The sequence below is a fragment of the Melanostigma gelatinosum genome, assembly GCF_949748355.1.
Source record: "Melanostigma gelatinosum genome assembly, chromosome: 1".
Lineage (NCBI taxonomy): Eukaryota > Metazoa > Chordata > Actinopteri > Perciformes > Zoarcidae > Melanostigma > Melanostigma gelatinosum.
This window is the reverse complement of record NC_136634.1, coordinates 18,154,995-18,175,658: the sequence shown is the minus strand read 5'-3', so window position 1 is coordinate 18,175,658 and position 20,664 is coordinate 18,154,995. Positions and strand designations below refer to the sequence as shown.

At 42.7% G+C, this 20,664-nt stretch overlaps 1 protein-coding gene across 1 annotated transcript in view; it reads left to right on the top strand.

Moving 5' to 3' along the window:
* The window catches only part of LOC306777905 (neural-cadherin-like), a gene marked incomplete at both ends in the record, with an annotated part of 74,098 nt that overhangs the window by 2,660 nt on the left and 50,774 nt on the right, over positions 1-20,664 (top strand). Inside the window, one exon of the mRNA XM_079269212.1 lies at positions 19,706-19,903. Within this exon, the coding sequence (XP_079125338.1) occupies positions 19,706-19,903 (198 nt within the window). The remainder of the gene's footprint in view (positions 1-19,705; positions 19,904-20,664) is intronic.

Below are 20,664 nucleotides of genomic sequence, written 5' to 3'. Positions count from 1 at the left end.
TACGACAATATTCACATACGAGGGAGTGGACAAAATGATAGGCACACCCTGACACAATCCAGAGCCACAGCACGTCAAAAACCTGAAGCAGAGGTGAAATCACGCCTCTCAGAGACAGGTACTGCCTGGTGCCTTCGTAACAGTACAGTCAGGTTTCTTTTTTTCGCAGCATCTTTATAGGATTCTATTCTATTCGAATTGTTGAGTCTTCCTTTCATTTCATTCACACACCTTGTGTGTCACTTTCATTCTAACACAGATGTACCAATGGTGAAAAATCTAGCCTTTCATCCTCTTCTTCTCCAAAACTAAAATTGCTGCTTCCTCTACTTTTATTACAACTACTATTACCACAATTACCATAAAGCCATATCGTCCTGTATGTAAATGTCTACCTTATTGATTTTCTGTTTACTCTCCTGGATAACTCTAAGAATGCACACATGTTCGTTGCAGTCCGTGTGGGGAAAAGAGCGCTGAGGTTATTAACTGGTGAATGTAGATTTACTAAATGTGAAGTGAATGTGTTCATTAGCTGGTTAATGGGCATGAGATGCAGATCCCACTGGTGCGAGGCTTTCTTATGTTAATAAGGTGGCAGTGGGCACATCGTTATGATTAGAGCCATTACAAGAGGGGTTATTTGTGCTGTTCAAATGGAGATTAAAAAGTCTAGTTCGACACTTAGATATCTCAGATAAATTATTCTGGCACGCTGCAGATAAGGGGGAGATGGAGCAGCAGCACTGGATTACTCTCAGTATGGGGTTCATGCTCATTGACATACTTACCTGAAAAAAAATGTGCTTACCAAAAACTCATCCTCTGTCTCCCCCCCCCCCCCCCCCCCCATGCCTCTAAAATGTGATTTGTTTGAAGAGTGAGCCGTCTTGGAATTCTGTTGTATTAATCAGAATCCAGGTTGAGATGTTTTATTTGAATAAATGTTGAATCATAAGGGATAAATATGTCAAATTAGGACAGAGTGCCACAGTTGTTTGCACACAATTTAGCCAGGAAATGCACAGTTTGTCAAGATACACAGGCCTACATCTAGTAAATGTGGTTGCTTCTAGTCATGAATCAAATTAAGATAATTTACCATATCTCTCATATCTGATATAATTAGTCATCGTCGTGATTGCCATTTTCTGCAGATATCGGCCATTTAATGTAATCGTGCAACATATTGTCACATACGGCCGCTCAGTGTAAACACTGACTTTGCTTTAACCAGTTTGGGATTCTTCTTTACTCTCTCTCATTCCTGAAGTAATACTCTTATATTGCATATTACCATCACTGCGCTGTGATTCATTACACCACTTGCTTTTTAATGACACCCACAAAGTTAGGAATTACTTTCTCTTTTGCAAAAACAAAACAAACATTTTTACTTCATTTCCTTTCTTTGAATCATTACTGTGCTCGAAACTCTTTTAGGTAATCAGTATAGGTTGTGTAACTCATTATCAGAGTGCATGTATGGAGCATTATTTTCAGATCGCTGTAAAAGATCATGATAAGATATTTTTTTGGGGAGGGGGGGATCTAATAATGGCTTTACCGCATGTGCATAGACAGGATTTCACGACCCCCTGACAAGCTTTGACACTGTTCCTCTCACTCATACATTCTATTTTGTGTAACTATCTTGCTCAGGGGCCCATGGCAGTCTTCCTCCTTTCCCCTTGACGAGATCCCCTGCTAATGCTGGAGACATATTTACCTGCTAATCTAGATTCAGTACACCAGTAATCCCCAGAGAAAACAATGAAGTGATATTTTTCTGACACAGCCTCTGTGTATCAAACCAGCGGTATAAGAAGGGGAAAAAAGTAATGGAAGTAGGCCATGACTCATGACTCACAGAAACTGGTTATGTGGTGTTGTTGTTGAGGAGAGGGAGTGAGGGACCTCTACAGCTCTTCCTGTAAAGGATTTCTGCTGGCCCACAGAGGACGTCACTTTAGATTTAGATTTATATTGTTGGGGATTTATTTTTTTTTTTGCGTTTTGCTGTTGGTTTGTCCCACCCAAAGAATTATTTTCTTCGCACCTGAGTATGAATCTGTGTATGGAATTTGACGTGTCAGGAGGAGTATTGAATAAGTGGTGCAGTCCTTTGTGAGTTGGAGTGGGCGATGTCGTAGTGGTTTCTCCCTCTCCTTTGGGTATCTGTGGGCAGGGTGGCATTCAGCTTGTGGTAATCACCTCGCCTCAGCCTGTTTGTCAGGGAACAATATTCTGCTCTCTCTCCGGCCTAGTCTCTCCTCCTTTCTCCATCTCATAATCAGCATCTTGCCTCATGCTGACTTTAATCCAATTTTCCCTTTCATACTCCCCCCCCCCCCCCACACCACCACCACCACTACTGTATTTGCATATTCATCTTGTGATGTGAAATGAATTGAGAAGAGACCCGATCTCATTTTTGTTTGTAATTTGTGACTGTGGGGCTGTTTGTTGAAGTAGAAAACAATTTCACAAAAAAGCTGTCTGCATTTATTCAATTTAGTAAGAATGCCTGTGGTGATTATGCTTTATTATGTGTGTTCAATTGTGAGCATGTGGGGTCGCATGTGCATACGAGGCATTTCTTCACATGTACAAATCTTATTGTGTAAATTAGTTTGAGTATCAGTCCGTGCTTGTGTTAAATGTTATCATTGTCCTTTCAGTATCCAGATTCCCTGAAGCAGAGATTTTCAGATGTGTTGCCTGACAACATGCTGTTAAACTGTAACATGTCTGCAGCATTTGATTTCTGCTCTGTGGTCTCTCAGATATCAAATGGATGTGTCTAAGCAGCATCCCTGCAGCCCTCTCTTCTCTATAGTCCCAGTATGTATCTGATGCCATGTAGGAGGGAAGGGGAGTGTGTGTGTGCCACAGCTTTTGTTTTTTTTAAGATGGGATTAAGAACAGGAAGCAGGGAGAGGAATGAAAGTAGCTCTCCTGCAAGAGATATTTAAAGTGGGTACAAGGCACTACTATCGGGGCACAGAAAAGTCAGGACAAGCTGTAATGCTGGGGGCATGGTCACAGAGTGACCAAGAGGGTTAAGTGAGGCAAAGGTGAAAGCAAGTGAGAACAAGGAAGGATGGAGGCAGAAAAAGATGGAAGGAGTGTGCAAATGCATGTCTGTGGGAGATTGTTTTTCCCTGTGTGCCTATGAGCTTGACTGAAGATAAGTAAAGGGCAGCCAGATCAGAGGCAGGGAGTTGTGTACTGCTGATGAGAGGTCAGCCTGGTGAAACATAATTGTCAGATGGTTAGAGGGCAGAAAGTGAGAAACTATTAGGGTGGCAGGACGGGAATGAGGTGTGCATGTACTCTGTCGGAGAGTGGATGGCCACAGGGCACAGGGGGACAAAGTATGACCTATACCTTTGGAAGGGCATTAAGAGAGAAAGCAAAAGATTGAGAGATAGAAAGACTGAATATTGTGTGTTCTCACCCGAAACGATACCTTCATTTAGGGCAGCTGCCAATTGAGACATTTTAATTTGGAGCTCACTGGGATCATTGTTATGTAAGGTAACACGTCAAAAGAAGTTGTTTGTCATCGCCCTTCGTGAAGCATTTTCTGATCTGACACCCCTATCTGCAGGACGACATTATCTGTCAAGTAACTGCTGACAAGGCTAGGTTTAGACTAGAGGAAGATTGTGTTTTGGGTTAAAAAAACATTACTTTGTTCAAGGAACAGTGTGTGTAGCATGTAGAGGGATCAATTGGTACAAATTGAATATAATATTATTAATAGATATCTAGATAGCGTTTGCGTGTTTTTGCGTTCGACGTGAATCAGTCAAGTCCGATCTGCTTGATCCACTGACCCTCACAGCCGATCAAATTGGCGGAACTACCAGAGAAACAGGGAGGAAAATATCTGCGCGTGTATATGCTGATGTCAGAGCAGGACACGTTGTCCAAAACACAATTATACAGCCGAAGATGTGAAATGAGCGCACAGTGTACACTGTCTGTCATTCTGTTTACACGAGCAATGCACATCTCATTACAGCAGAAACCTCAACAGTCGACCCAAATAAATGACGCTGTTTGTGTGAGGTGTGGTAGGAGATGTGAGTGCTGCATAAGGCACAGCGCTGAGAGGACAGTCGTGGCGACATGGAGTTTTTATTTAGCCAAGGGTCTGCATTATTGATGCCCATTACCACAGACTTCGTCAACTCCAGACATTGCACGGAGGCAGTCGCTGTCAGGTAAAAGTCTCGCTGACCTCCAACGGCACAGATTCCCAGAATGCCTCAGTGCAACCTGGTGTCTACCTGTGTGATAAATGAGGACGACTTGCACATTGTACAATGAGCTTATCGCCAACTGAGAAGGTTTGGTTTTATTCAATCTCATCCATGATGCGCTGACACCAACTCAGTTGGAGACAAAGGTTTGAGGGTTTCATTGAAGTAATTTAATCTTCTGCGATTGTGTTTTGCCAAATTTGGAATAATTAGTAATGAACACAGGAACAGTTTATTTCCCTGGCTGTCCCTACTCCACACCTGCCATTTTCCCTGTCCATTTAAAACATGTGTTCTGGCTCCACCCTTGCATGCCGGATAGCCTCTCTGTGGCTTTCCCCTAAGGAGCTGAATTGATTTTGTGCTATTGATTAACCCAAAGCTGTTTTGCTCCCAGTCACAAAACATCACTTCAAACAACAATTTATATGTCGCAGAACAGGCTGTGACAGACTGTTGGTGATAGTTTACAAACTCGTGGATAGGTGTGTGATTGAGTCCGAAGGCTGAAAGAACTATCCCGAAGCACTCTAATGAATCAGCCTTTCAGACAAGACTGCTAGAATGAGCAAGGGAAAATTGGAGCTTGCGCTGGGATATGTCATGGGAATTCAATGCTTGTGCTTATTTATCTATTTGGTGTTGAATTTCTCAACCTTTTTGTACCCAAAGGTACAATTAACTAAGCATAGCAATGGTTGCGGCTCCACTCTCGGTGGCCCAAAAGAGGCACTGATAAACACACAGGTCACAGACAACTTTGAAAGCTTTACTGGCTGAACTGTGCACAAGGAGATGTTTAATGCTGGGAAAAAAAACAGATCACATGGCTGGCCAAGCTGCCCAGTGATGTGGTTTGACATGCCATGAACTTTGCTTCGGAGGAAAGCGCGCAAATTGCAGGAATTGCAGGAATTGCGCAACACCAATTTGCAGTGTGAGCGTGGCTTTTGTTGAAAATATGAAAACGACTGCCATGCAAAAAGAGATGTTAGAATGAAGAGCAAGACATTTTCTCGTATTGCAAACAGAAATACTCTGCAGAAGGAGAGGGGACTGCAGCTCAGATTAGACAATGTGTTTGAAGACGACGTCCATCTCCTGGTTCGGTTTGCTAATCAATTCCAAGAAACAGGGAGACGGTTTACAACTCCATCACAGCCAGAGGATGAGTTATTACAGTAGCAGGTGTTTTTGATGCAGAGGAAATGTAGTACCTCTCAGGGCTGATGAGCCTCCAGGAGGGAGCATGGGCTACATTGGCCGTTTCACTTTCAAATGGGAATCTGAGCGTGTTTGTGTGTGTATGAGAGTTGCATATCTATAGAGAGATATGCAAACAGAGGGTATAAACAGCACAAAGGAGCACATACAAAAGACCATTTGTGTTCGTTTTGTGATCTGGCTTGGACTGTTGATCGCGTGCTGTTGTTATGTTCTTTCCATCTGTATTTGGACATTTCTGTTATGTCTGTTCCAAACTTGGCGGGTGTGCGTGTGGCGCATGTCCGTTGAGGGTTTCTCTTTTTTTTTGTTGTTCCAGCTACCCAATTTGTGTCCGTTCTCAGCTGGACCATTGAATGTCTTCTTTCTATCTTCCTCTTTGTCTCGACAGTGTAGGGCTTAATTCTGTGGAATAATCATACCATATGGTCTCTACAGTCTCATGATGTGCTGAGAAGGATGGGATAGGGATGCTGCTGCGTCGTTAGTGGTGCCAGCCTTGCTGTGGAAACACATAGACACGCGCCACTGCCACACATTAAGGATCAAGATCTGGAACGGAGTGCACAGTGTGTGCAGCAGTTCTCATAAGACCTTTTACTCAAAATGAAACAAAGAAAAAGATTCAAAACAAGAGGGTGTTTAGACATAATTGTTCACAAGTTATCGACTCATAATTACTCTCGCCCTTTCTGCCAGACACCACGGCTTCTATTTATGTCTTTTCAATCATGAATTGTTTGAATGCGCATTAACTAAGAAACGGAGAAACGGCTGCATCTGTCAAACGCTAAATGGAGAATCTGTTCCTAAATGTTCAGTTAACCACATGAAAAATCATGCGCTCAAAGTTACAAATGAGTCACTCCGCCTGTCTTGAAGGGAAACATTTGCCACCTTTTATGTGGATGCCCAATTCATGCTGATGGTAAATGTAATCCGCAGAAGAAATAATTCAACAGGCCTGATATGTTGACCGAGAAAGTAGGGGTGTCCTGCTTGCGCGTGGCGATCTGCTTCATTCCGCAAGCTCTCTTTGCTGTTTTAATAAAATAAACAAAGTAAACGAGGACCATTTTTTACACCTAAACAGAAAAATACAACCGTACACCTTCTGAATTAACTCTCTCTTTCACTGAACTGAGACAGGCCTGATTACCTTGTTACCGCATTGTAAAACACACTCAATTTAAACTGGACTGAAACAAGATTAGACTCATGAAATGAGAAAATACAGAAAACATCGGAAAGAACTGCCGGCATTTTCCACATCATATCCCTAAACTCGGATAGATAGCGGTGAGGTTGAAAATATATCATATTTGGATTGAGTGCGAGATCACAGTATATTTACAGTAAATCCGACTAATGGCGCATGAGTTTAAAAAAGATGTTAATATGTGATCATGTTCATCCAATGTCAATGAACATTGTCACAGATTTGGGGCATTAAAGTTGATTCATGTTGGTCTTTACATATGGGAGACATAATCATAGATTTCAGTTTTTTTAAATGTAGCTCAGATAGCAGACATTGTGATAAACCGTGATGAGGTGGGGGAGTTTAACACTTGCTTTCTCTCTCACACAGTGGGTGATAAACATTGATCTTGTTTAATCTAGCTGGTAATGACGGGAGATGATGGCCCTCGGAGGACAGACTGCTCACTGGATTAGATATCTAAATGAGGACTTTATCCTCATCCTCTCTTCCTCTTCCCCCATTACCAATCAGCCAGGTCACATGCTGAGTTACAGTTGAATGCATGTGACTAGTGCAGTGCGTTTCTTTGTCCACATGTGTGTGTATGTGCAATACAGACAATGGAAAACCCATATGTTCTTTTTTTTCTGTGTTTACATTGGAGGAACACTGCCAGAGTCTGCTGCTCCATAATAATGATCTGCACTTTCTCAGGAATACATTTGCAGTAATGCAACGCATTATTGTACCAAAGCACAATAACAGACAGAGATAGGGTGTTCCCAGAATGCCTCTCTCTCTCTGCTAGACAAACACAGACCCAGGTTCTGGTTTCAGTGATAGATTGATGCTGTCTCACCCACAGACCGTTGCTTTTTTCCCCATTATATCTGTGCGGCTCCCTCTGTTGCTTCTGCCTGGCCCTGGTCTAGCTGTGCGTATGTGTTTGTGTGTGTTGGCATCTCTAACTGTGCATGGGCTGTCTGTGTGTGTGTTTCTGTTTCTTTGCCTATATATGCGCTTCTATGGAAAGGGTATCGAAAGGGCTCCGAGGACAACCCCCATCAATCACCAACTCGGAAGGAAATGGAGAGAGGAATGGAGGACGGAAAGAGAGATAGGGGTCGCTACAGGAAGCAGCATTTGTAAGGAGAGGGGCAGACAGAGGAAAAGTGGATGGAGGGATGGAGCAGTCCGTGCTGGCTCTGATTGAGCTGGGTAGTGTAGTTTATATCCTTTAGAGATAAGGCAGCACTGCTCAGCAGCTTCCTCCCCCTGTAGCTTGAACTGAGCATGATAATAAGAAACCGTGAATGGGGCAAATTGAATTAATGCCGCGGCACACCATAAAATCCCTAACTGTAATGCATTTTAAAATCCTATAATGAGCAGAGAGCTAAAATAATTTCACACTCCAGTGAAGAAGATGGTCCTCTAACAGATTTTGGCCCTGGCTGACACCGCCAGGGCTTTTGTCATTTAATGTGACTCTAGGTGCTATGTCGAAATGATACTTACTCTTACTTCCTGGGGTACAGCAGCGTTAGGCAAACTTAGCGAAGAAACCATTCGAAATCCCGCATCACATGCAGAGCTTAATCAGAGCGAGGGAGTGGCTGCGTGCATGCTGATGTCTCGCTTGGGTCAGCTTTACAGTCTCGGGATAAAACAGAATTTCTGGGAGGGCACATCTGCCATGAAAGTACTCCCTCATTACTCTCTATTAACAGCCCATTCAGTGATGGGGACAGCGGCAGGAGTTGGACCCTATCCCACATTTTTCCACATACACACACACACGATTATACGAAGGCACACAGAGAAAAGGCACAGATGTGTGCTGTTATGTGTACACGCAGAGGAATACACAAATTATTTTTCACTGTTTCCTACCCTGACACGCTCTCAGCTCTCACATCCTCATCACTAGAGTCCCACCGTCATAAAGCATAATTACCTCTCTATCATCAAACCGGGGAGAGCGAGAAAGATAGCTGTCTGACACACACTAACAGACGGGTGCTGATAGAGACCAATGACAAAATGAAAGCCGATATGAACAGAGCACGTTTCTGGCTGGAATGGAAGAGAGCAACACAGTTTCAATTGCCTTTTCCTCTTTCTTTCTCTTTTCGACCTTCACGAACATCAAACCCAACCCTCACTATTCCTTGAGGACATTTTTTTGTTTTTGTCTGGAACTGCATTGGGTTTCTCTGAACTCCTTCCACTTTCCACTTAACCCCAGGCATGAGCTGAGGGGGTGAATAGGAGCATCTCACGCATCTGCTTTCGACTGGAAACACACACAAACACACGTGTACACAGCTACTGTTACACATCAGTGAACACACACACAAAGTACGCCAGGCTGACATCACATCCATACATGCAAAGACAATTTCACACATGTGAAAGCCCACAAACACACGTGAACGCACAAACAAGAGACTATTCAATACTCTGACGACACCAAACAGTACATAACACACAAACATACACACGGAGTATATACACGTTGGGAAAGCATACCCACTACGTCCACCGCCAAACAACAATTTATGTCTGCATAACTTGTATTGCCGTTGCACATCCATGTCTTTTGTAGTGTAGTTGGTTGGTGGGTGGAAACGGTGGGTGAGTGCAGCGCACTGTACGTATACATGAGAGCATATTATTTCTACAGTAAGTGCCTGCTTGGATAGCGGCTACAGTGTTCCATCACAGATTTGAGAATAGAGAGCATACTTCACAGACGTATAATTATGTCTGATATCACAGATAGTTGTGAAGATACAATACTTGACTACTAATGCAGTGCTTATGTAAATGAGACCTCATACTTTTCTACAGTTATTTCTCCCCACTTTCATTTGAGAAGAAGCAAGGAGTCCCACACACTGTCAATCACTTGTCACTTTAATTTAATTTGAAAAAGTTCAATTGATTTATTTACCTTCACCTGCCCACCAAGAGAAAACAGAGCTGGATGACATTTATACAACTGAGATTTAAGCTTCTTATGTTGCTTTCCAATCAAGTTTTGCCTGAAGATCTTTTCTTCTTATAAAACAAGATAGATATGGAGAAAGGGAACGGGAGCTTTCAACTCCCAATCTACAGAAATCTTACAGAATATTTCCAGTGAAAAAAACAAGCTGTTTTGTTTCAACTGTTTCAAAGTCTAGATAAGAGATAATAGACAGTCGAGCATTTTCAATCAGGGCCTCGGAACTTTGAAGCCACTTGCCTAAAGAAATGTACAAACTGCAACATTGTGTCTTCTTTTAGGACACGATTGAAATCCTAATTACCCATCATTCAACAGTCAACCTGTTACTGCCCTCATTATGCCGTAGGACTGATATTGATCTGTTGGGAACTCTGGGTCCTGTATTCTTTGAAGGCCTATTTAGCATTTTCTGAAATGGTGAGTGGACTATTAAGCCTGCTTTTATGTGTGTTAGTGCAACTCTCTCGCTTTGTGTCGGCTTCACTGTTTGCGTTTCTAATGTTTTGTCACCAGTTGTATTCTCCAGCTTGACACAATAAATGAACACTGCGACAGTTGGGGGGGGAATTAGTATGCACTGCTGCCGAGAGGCAGAGGCAGATAAGAATGTCAATATCAACATCATCTCTGTGCACCTAGAGCAGACACGCTGAAGGTCAGGGATGTGTTTCGTACGACGTTAGCTTAGCGCAAAGCCTGTGGAAAATATTAGCCTGGCTAGTGAAACGTTAGCCTACTGTGAGAAATATTAAGTTCAAAGTCCTGTTCCCAAAAATACTATAAGAGATGTCCCCTTAAAGTTGATTTTTGTTTTACGTATAGCACCTTTCTCCACTCATAACATTGGCGTTCTAAGGAGGTGAGTGGGTTGTATCACATGAACAACTGAATCCATTCTGTTCAGTTCAAATATGTTCAGCTTGTATTGTTTGTGCTGATGATTCAACTGGGAGAGTTTTATCCTGTGTAATTTGGGAGCCTTGGATGCCTGAAATAAATTGAGTTGGATGAAAAACCCAATATATGCTCGGTCGATCGGCGTTCTTGACATTTCTTTATTGATGCAGGAGGGTACAATAACTGCTGTCTCATATATGTGGAGGTTTGTAATGTGGCAGGCATTGGAAAAGTGACAGTTTTGAGCATTTGGTGTGGAAGAGGCTGATAACTGTGTGATCAATCATTTGTCTTTATTGCAACATACTGTGGCCAAGGTAAATACGGGGGAGACCAAGACAAAATCAAGCTGAGTGTTTGTACCTTGAGGCCTGCATGGAAAAACCAATCAACAGACCTTTGTTTGGTAGCTAATGTGAATGTTTGAAGAATGTTTCAAAAGTATGTCTTCCATACATGCAGCTCAACGCAGAAGTGTTTGTGAAAAAAACAAGTATTGTCACTGTAGTCTTTCAGACACGATCAGAGCTTTTTCTTAAGAATTTACAGTCAAAGTCAACGATAAATAAGGTGTCATGTAGGACGTGAGGCAACACGACCAAACAGACTTAACCATGGATCTTCTCATGACGCTGAGGCCTTTGTGTCTTGGAATTGTAATAACATGACTATAAAGATCCATGGCAGCATGACTCACTTTCCTTTTAAGAGCAAGCCAAACATTACGATGCGATGGGAAATTGGAACTGGCTCCATTGACAGCTATTGACTTGAAAGAAATCCGAAACGTTTTGTGGAGATGTTATGAAATATGTATCTCAACGGTGCCAACTATAAATTCCTCCTACCTGAGAGCAAAAAATACCCTTAAACTATGTAAATTACAGAAGGGTTAGTTGGGTCAGTTATTGACACGGAAACTGATCAGACATAGCGTAGGGCTCCGTGAAGTCCGAGACTGAAACAACTCAAAAAGTACATGAACTGCATTTCATTTATTTTTTGCATTCTATACAATGTGGGCAAAATAACAGCTCATCCCCTCGTCTCATACTACTATGTAGAGCAACAACCATGAAGACATTTTACGTTTTTATACTCGTAAGATGTAGGCTACATTTTGACACAGATTGTCTTGGTATGTGAGACACAGAAACACTGCTGACAAAAAGGAGTCTCCTTTATGAAATATGCCATAACTATAATTCATCACTGCTGGATTTTCAACCTTAAAACGAATGCACCGTTATTTGTTTACACCTCTAGGGACCGGGGGTTTGTGCTTGAAGTATTTGTTGGATGTCATACATTTCCTTATGACCACAAAATAAAGTTTTCGTACAGCATATTCGTTTGACTGAGGTTTCTGGGCTAAAACCTGAAAAGGTTACACACAATGGGGGGGAAGAATGCCTGTGTTTTAGTACAGACATGACATTTTGATTGGGCAAATTTGTATCCTCATCTTTATGGCCTGCAGGAGTGTGACGAGTCATTTTCTAGTGACTAAGGTTCCTGTCATGGATGTATTTTTGCTTCTCCTCTCTTCTGTCGGTTCATGTTCAAATGATGTCTGGTCAGCATGTTGCTTCAGTTAGTTAACAAGCTTTACAATCTCAATGTCAGAGGCAACGCATCCACACGCAGGTGTTGTTTGGAAAATGCAAACGGAGCAGAATCTATGATTCAATCTTTGTCAGACAAGAATCACAGTCTTAACACAGCAGACATTTGACTAGTCTAAGCAGGAAAATAAAGATGGCTTCATTCCATGAAGGTGAGACAGTTTCGGGGCTTTGGTTATGTGCATGCTCACCTACTGACATGGCTCACTGCGACACTTTATTGATGGGGCCACTGTTAATGTTGTTGCTCTCAACACCTATAGTGTACATAAATAAACGCATAATAGTAAAGTACTTAAAAAGACTCCAGAATATGCTCCACAGTGAAACATTTAGATCCTGCTCGACCATTTGCTGATGCTAGCTAGTGTCACGAGTAAAAGCTCACTGTGTGAGCTGCTATCAATACATGATACAACCTTTCTAAAGCCAACGTTTAAGTCTACACAGGGTCGGTGTTTAAAGACCCAGTGCAATGAAAAATACATTTTCCCAGTTTTAATCCTTTGTGACTGTGTTATCTGTTCGTATATCTTTTTTTAAATGCCAAAGATATGTAAAAAAAAGTTTTAGTATACGTATCTTCACCGGTGATATAAAACCGCACTTAGTGGATCGTAGTAGCTAATAGTGGAATTAATTCAAGGGAAACTTTGCTGATATTAAATGCTCTCTCCATGCGGCCTTTTCATCTGCATGTACTGCCCGGGCTGCAGTGACACAGAGTCCTCTCTGTGGCTCCATATCGTGCTAAACTGTAAATCCGCCCACTATTCAGTGATCCAATCAAATGCGAAGGATTCGATTTAAATCCCTCTGGTAACTGTACACCGCTCAAATATTCAGTTTCACTGTGAAAACAGAGGCTAAAGACACTCTAACTTCAGTCATAAAATATGTCTTTATATAAGGTTTGTTTTAGCATTTAGTCAATATAACACTCGCGATACACAAAACCTTTGAAGACAGGGATCGAGATTACATGCAGTGAAGTTGGTGTAGAACAACGTTGCGTTGACAAAGTATTTGCCTTAAACCACAGGGACACCTGAGTTTACTGAATGAACACTGAATGCTTTTTCCTGAGAGTTCATGCATGCACTGTCTGAGATTAGCTGTGTGTGTGTGTGTGTAGGCACTGCCTGCAGTCTTACGGGGGTTTAAGCCTTGGATGGAGGATTCCACAGAGGGAAGAGTATAATCATATATAGGCTCTCTGTTGAGAATTCTATAATGTGCTTATCTGCCGTTGCCTGTGGCTCTGGAGAGCAGCGCACATTAAGTATTGTATTGCATTCAATATTGTTTTCTCCTGTTAAAAATACATACACCTGTATGCAGTGGGAATGGGAATCAGTCATTAACCAATCATTGGTAAACTTATGTGTGTTTTTTTGTTGCTTTGATTGTAAGAAAAAAAAACATTATTCATTTGAATGATGCCCATAACCTGATCAGCCGTTCTTCCCGGGGTTCACGCCTGACATCCAATATCATCTGCATGCCAACAACTGCCTCTGCATATTCTTTTTAAAGGATGATTTATACTACACAATATGACCGTTATCAACAATCTGGTGTTACTGCAGTAAACTATTAGGTGGAATATAAATGTTGGCATCTTTGATGTAATGGTCTGAACAAAGTAGCCAAGCTTGAGCTTATATTTTTTGTAACTTTAGAGTTTTAGCCGCCCTGTTTTGTACAAATTGTACTTTTGCGAGGATTGTTTTGGATGCAGACGACCATACTGTTTGTATGAATAATGAATGAATCATTTAGAAACTTGACCCAGTGTTGTCTATCATTGATTGCAAACCGCCATGTTGAGATTCGTTGGGAGGCAGTAGATAATCTCTGAATTCGGTATCGAGAACGTGTGTAAAATATTAGATGGTAAACGTCTCACAGTGATAGGTTGCAGAATTGAAAATATTTAACTTTATAAATATTCTAAGTTATGCAAAACCTAATGTATAGGACATGCAAATACATCATCTCCCATCGTTGTTTTACATGGACTTTAAAATATTTCAGCTAATTATATTTCCTTTCCCTGAAGGCCATATTCAGTGCCAGCATATCTCCATTGAACACTTGCTCCTCTGTAAATCCTCCTTTTATGGAAGTGAATGGGGCACAGTGTTCTCTGCTCTAGGCAATAACAAAAATGGATTGAATTATGAACAAAATTCTTTTGACTGAACTGCAGTGCAAGAAAAAATGAGCCCACCAGAGAAGGGTTTGAGCCGACCACGGCATGCATCTGTGATTAGAGATATAGTGAACGTCTTCAGTGGAAGAACCTTTTATTACTATTAGGGCTTATATATACTTACTGCTGTGTGGATCTTTTGTGTTCTCTACTTTGCTCTTCATAGCGAATTTTAGGTATTGCTATGGATTGGTGAGTCACACATTTATCCATTCTTGCATCTTTCTATTATTCTATCTGTTTATATCTCAGTGCTGAAGAAGTGCAATCGTTGGCGAGTTAGCTGCTGTGAGGGCTGTGGAGGCAGCCCTATAGCTCCAATTGTGTTGAAGTGAATGGGACATTTTCTTCCACAAAAGTGTTTCGTCTTTAGTCATGGTGGCTATTTTGAAAATGATTGTTCCTTTGAAAGACATGAAGCTTTAAAACATGGTCTGAAGGTTTGGGGACCACTAAATGTCCCCATAAGCTCAATTGGAAAAATAACACGAACACCCACTAACATCTGGCTTTTGTCTTCAGTGGGAAACAGGTTACAATAGGCATTCATTCCCGGAACCAATGACTCTGCAGTAGTCACAGCTATTTATTGGCTCCAGCTTCGATCAGCAGTGATGGAAACAAACACCGTAAATTTTCTTTGTGATCTTTGTGTTTTTCAAGCATCAATCGAACGATCCCGTCAATATTGTTCCTAAAAGACACATACAGGCCGCTTTATCAAACACTTTTATATGGATTTTCTGCGGATTTGGAGTAAAAAGTGCGGAACTTGAAGATGTCTACCATTTCCAATTATTCTGGGTTGAAAATGCCTGCATGTGTGTTTACATGGTTGGTGTGTCAGCCTTTCTGAGCTGCAGAGTCCAGTGTGTGTGGTGTCGGGATTCCTGAGTTAATAGATATCTGTCCCCGGTGCTGTTAGCGCGTTGATCTCCTGCTGACAGCTTCACACTCTGCTTTAAGCGCAATGATGGGGGGGGGGGGGGGGTTGCTTAGAATAGAGCCTCCTTAACACTGCAAACACTCAGTTAATGTACCTTATTACACCCCCATTGAGCTGATTTTCACTTTCCATTCACTCGCTGCCAGAAAAGCACCACTGAAATTCCATGTCTCACACGGGCCATTGGTATTTATGCTTGCAGACGCAATTTGTTTAATTCCACACAGAAATATTTTGTATCTTAATTTCCTCCCTCATTGGACGTAGGAGGAACAAGGGGTCCATAAGAAAACCCTCTGATATTAATTTCACTGTATGTTCTTTATCCTAATTGTCTCCTCTTGTGGTCGGCGCTCTGCTTCTGTATGTTTTCATTCCAAACATGGATGCTCCCAGCATCTTTTGTTGTTTTACGCTGTTTGTTGTGCTTCCCTCGTGCTCGCGTAATGTTCTTGTATTGCTCATCATCACACAATACGCCATCCTCCACGCTGCCTGCCTTTTCCTCCTCTCTGTCTCTTTCTCTCCCTCTGTGGATATTTGTGTTTCTGTGTCTGTGCCTCTCTCCTTCACTCTGTTTCCTCTCATCCCCTTCCCACACACACACACACACACTCAGTGTATCTGCACTGTGGGCAGTGTACATGTGTGCACAGAAGAACTTGAGACAACTTCTTTTTTTTTCATACCGGCAAGCCACTTAGCAGCTTTATATAGCAACTACCCAAGGAGAGGATTAACAGCAGGAAACATCAACAGGCAGGCTTGCAGTAATGTAGAACACACTCACCCACAACTCGCGTGCACACACATGCAACACACCACACTCACCGTAGTCACTGAGCCGTGGCCAAACACACACACACACAGTGCTCCCCTGCCATCCACTTTTCCAATACATTGTTGTGTTAGTCATCCACCAGATGCGCTTCTACTTATGGGATTGTGGCGTACAGTATAGACCGGCTTCTCATCACACTGAGCGAGCAGAAAGCATGTTTGACTCCAGTGGAGCCTCGCCCGGTTATTTGATCACATCTTTTGTCCCGGTCAGGCGGGGCAGGTGGTGTCGGTATGGTGCTCATGGGGCATCGCTCACAGCCACTCCCTCTTAACTCACCAGATCAGAGAGGAATCGCACACGCTTGCAGCCTGAGAACATGTAGCGTGCACTCTCGCTTGCCCCGTGCACACAAGCGATCTCTCACCTCGCAAACACACACTAGTACGTTCTTCATTTATCATTCCAGAGCTGATAGGCTCTAATTATCTGCCTTGGCTCTGATTAGTCTCTCTGTAACAAGCTAATTAGATGGAGTCTTGTAAAATCATCACCGCCATTACCACAGAGACATGGTTTGGAAAGACACCAACAAGCAGGAGGCAAGAAATGTGTCTTGCACTGCTCCCCACAAAGATTTGAACGAAATGTTAAGTGCTGGAGCTCTGATTTATTTTTGATTAAGTGCCTTTTAAACCCCTTTACTTTGCAAAAATAATCTTTATCCTTTCTCATTATTCGTCACCAAAGGATTGTTCCGTCTTACAGGGCAGGATGATCTAGCTTAAATTGCATGAACTGCCGCTGTCGACATTTTAAGCAGACAGCATCTGAGCATTGATTAGTTTCTCTGCCCCCGCGATACAGTGGCTATTTATCCAAAACGAACTATCGTCAGATCTGAGTCAGAACTTTTCTCTGCACAGAGCAACTTTAAGGCCTGAGCAGAAAGCTAGATTAATTCTCTCCTCTAGCTCCTTCCTCCCTCTGTTATTATCCCTCTAACAATCCTTTTAGGAGCTGTCACACACTTTATAGCTATTATGTTTCAGCTGTGAACACTCCACAGCTAGTCTGTAGTGCAACACATTGTATTTTCCATCAAAATGCATCTTAACTTTAAGCCAGTTGAAATAGAAATTGTGATCTCAGCATCTATTTTCTGCTTTCCAACTAATCTGAGCGAAGACTACTGTAGGTGCTGTAAAAGATTAATAATTGGAGCAATTCATACAGTTTGAGGACTTTATACCATTTGCTGCATGCCTGTACCGCTCATTACCAACATATGGTTTTCTATTATCGGCTTTAATCGACTTTGAAGGCACACCATCTCACAGAATATTAGTGAAACCGACAAGGTGGAACTGTTTTGTAAAGCGACAGCACACCGGTTCTGTCGCTTTTACATAATGGGATTTGAAATCCATAGTCACTTTTAGCCCATAGGTAACTCACCTCTCTGCGTAAGTGTGCACTGCTATGTGTTTGTGTGTGTGTGTGTGTGTGTGTGTGTGTGAGAGAGAGTGAAAGAGAGACAGGAAGATGGAAAGAGACATCAAGCTGCATCAAGTGTGCAAGCTGGTTGTGACGGGATGACTTGCCTGGATGTCAAATGTCTGCAATTGTGTTGATATATGTTTGTCCTGGCAGGGGGTTCTTCCTCTCAGGGGTAAGGCAGATGGCCTTTGTGGATCGCAGCCTATACTGAACTGGTTGGCAGCTCTTCTGACATTCCTTCATGCCATGTTGACACAAGAACACATCAGCCAATATCTGCAGATAGCGTGTCTTAGCTCACAATTCTGTGACTTGCTCCACTTTGCAGGAATAGAGTTTGCCCAAAACGTGCCCTAGATCGGGCCTGTGACAATGTCAGGGTTTTTTTTTGTGCATGTTGTTTCCAGATGATGTCATTGTATTTAATGCAGATAACGATCCACTACCATCAGTTCCAGCAAAAGGCACGCTACGCTCTTGTCACAGATACGGCAACGCAGTTGTACGCAGCTCCTCCTTGCACTCTTGCAGTCTGCCCAGACTCAGGGTGAGCGAGTCGGTAATTGGAGTCTTGGAATCTTCTTATTCACTCCAGTGAGGCAGTGTGCAGGCGACAAAAAGCCTGCAGCCATGAGGCATCATCCCTTGGCCCCTGTGGGAAGACCAAGGTAGCTTTACACAGACTTGGTAGATGAGATTGTGGCTGAGGCTCTCTCTCCCATGGGAACCTGGATGTCTGGATTCCTGAATGGGAGCCCTGATGGAGAATGGATGGATGACGTCACATCCACCAGCCTCCACCATGGGCCCAAACAGCACTCCTGACATCCACGAACAACTCGGCAGATATGGTGAAGCCAAAGGAAGTGGAAAGATAGCGGGTAAATTGTCAGGATAGTGTGGTGATTTGCTTTGACCAAAGCTGACTCAAGACGGTCGTGGTATCAGTTTTCCACTGCAGATACTCGAATGACTTGGTTTTTTAAAAATACCAAGAAAACGCAGCGGCACTGTCTTTTAAAGGTCCAGTGTGTTAGGATTTAGGGGGATCTATTAGCAGACACGGAGTATAGTAATTATATTTTTACAGTTTATAATCACCTAAAAGTAAGAATCGTTGTATTTTTCTCACCTTAAAATGAGCTCTTCATATCTACATAAGGAGTGGGTCCTCTTCATAGAGCCCGTCATGTATCGAGAGTAGCCCAGAACAGATAAACCAAAATCTGGCCCTACAGAGGGGCCAGTAGATGTGTTTTTACACTACGTGAAGGCCACCATAGATCTCCGACACGCTTGGAAAGGGAGGGGTGAGCGGAGGGGTATTAAGTTGGTCGTAATCTGCAATCTCACTGCCAGATGCCACTAAATCTTACACTGGCCCTTTAAACATGTGTTCAGCATCAAGCTTTTAATTGTTTAAAGCCAGGAGAGGTAATGTATTTTAGAAACCTTTTTTTAATGCTTGTTGAAATTCTTTTTACTACCCGACAGCAATCACAAAATCAATTGCTCTGACAAAAGCAGTTAAAAAAAATCGGGTATCTGTGGCTGTTGCAGGACTGTAATAAGCCGACCCAATCATTTCAATTGACCCGCATGTGCTGCTAGCTACTTCGTTAGAAAAGAGCAGGCAGCACTGGGCTGGGTTTTTCGGTTGAATGCTTTCAAAATCTGGCTTGCTCTTGCTGGTTTCTCCAATTGTGCCGACCCAAGCTTTGAAAGAGAGTGCCTTGGAGGTTTCTTTTGTAATCTTTTGTCTACCTGTAGCTTTATCCAAAGAGCCCCTCAAACCAGGAAGCGCTCCTACCCAAACATATTTTGAATGATGAGCTTTATGCTAAACGAGCAGCATCATGTTTTACTATAGAGCATTTATATCTCACGTACCTGTACCCTCAGTTGACTCGCTGCTTGTCGGTGCTTCGGATTCTCCTGGCTGCTTGTCTCCCCTCCACACACACAGTTACACGACAGCTGTCACTTTCAGTAACCACAGTTTCGTCACTATCTCTGCACAATCCCCCAGGCCCGGACTGGTACCTGAACAAGGTGAAGCTGAGGATCACTGATGTCAATGACAACGTCCCTGAGTGGAATATGAAGCCGTACCCTTACCTGGCTGTAGTGTCCCCTGAGGCCCCCGCGAGAACGTTTGTCTACCAGCTCCAGGCTCAAGATGGGGATGAGGGCAAAAGCGGAGAGGTGGAATACTTTCTGTCTGATGGTAAGCTTTCTGCTGTTTACACCCACACACACACGAGATGTATGAGAAGTGGTATTAAAACAGGCTGTGTTGTTGTAAGTATAGGTTGGAAATGAATACAACCCAAACACCAGCACAGCAGACAGCCACAGGCGTTCACACATTCATTCATGCATTCATACACTTTTTAGCTGTCCATTAGTTTCTCTGTCGCTCTGTCACCCTATAGCTCTCTGCCTCTGTATCTCCGCCCCTGTCTCTCTCTCTTCTACACACACACACGCACACACACACACACACACACACACACACACGCGCGCACACACACACACACACACACACACACACACACACACACACACACACACACACACACACACACACACACACACACACACACACACACATAGGCACATAGCCAGAGGACTTCACACTTTTGTTTATACACTTATCATGCACTGCTGTCTGTCTGTCTGCTTCTTTCTGGTTCATACACACAGAATCACTTGAGCATGAACTCTCACACACAGTGGGCTGTTGGAAGTCTGCCAGAGTAGTAGACCCCCTGGTGGTTGAAGGGATAAAGGCTTGTTGGTCTGTCAGAGATTGGGGGGGGGGATGTGCTCATCTTGCCAGTGGGGTTTTACAAAACATTACAAACTTCCCTTTGACTCACATTAAGCTATTGCTCAACTCTTCTTATGTGCATTAAACTACAATTACAACAACAAGGTATATGACCATGCTAACATTTTTGCAATCAGTGAGGCTTGAGCAAACTG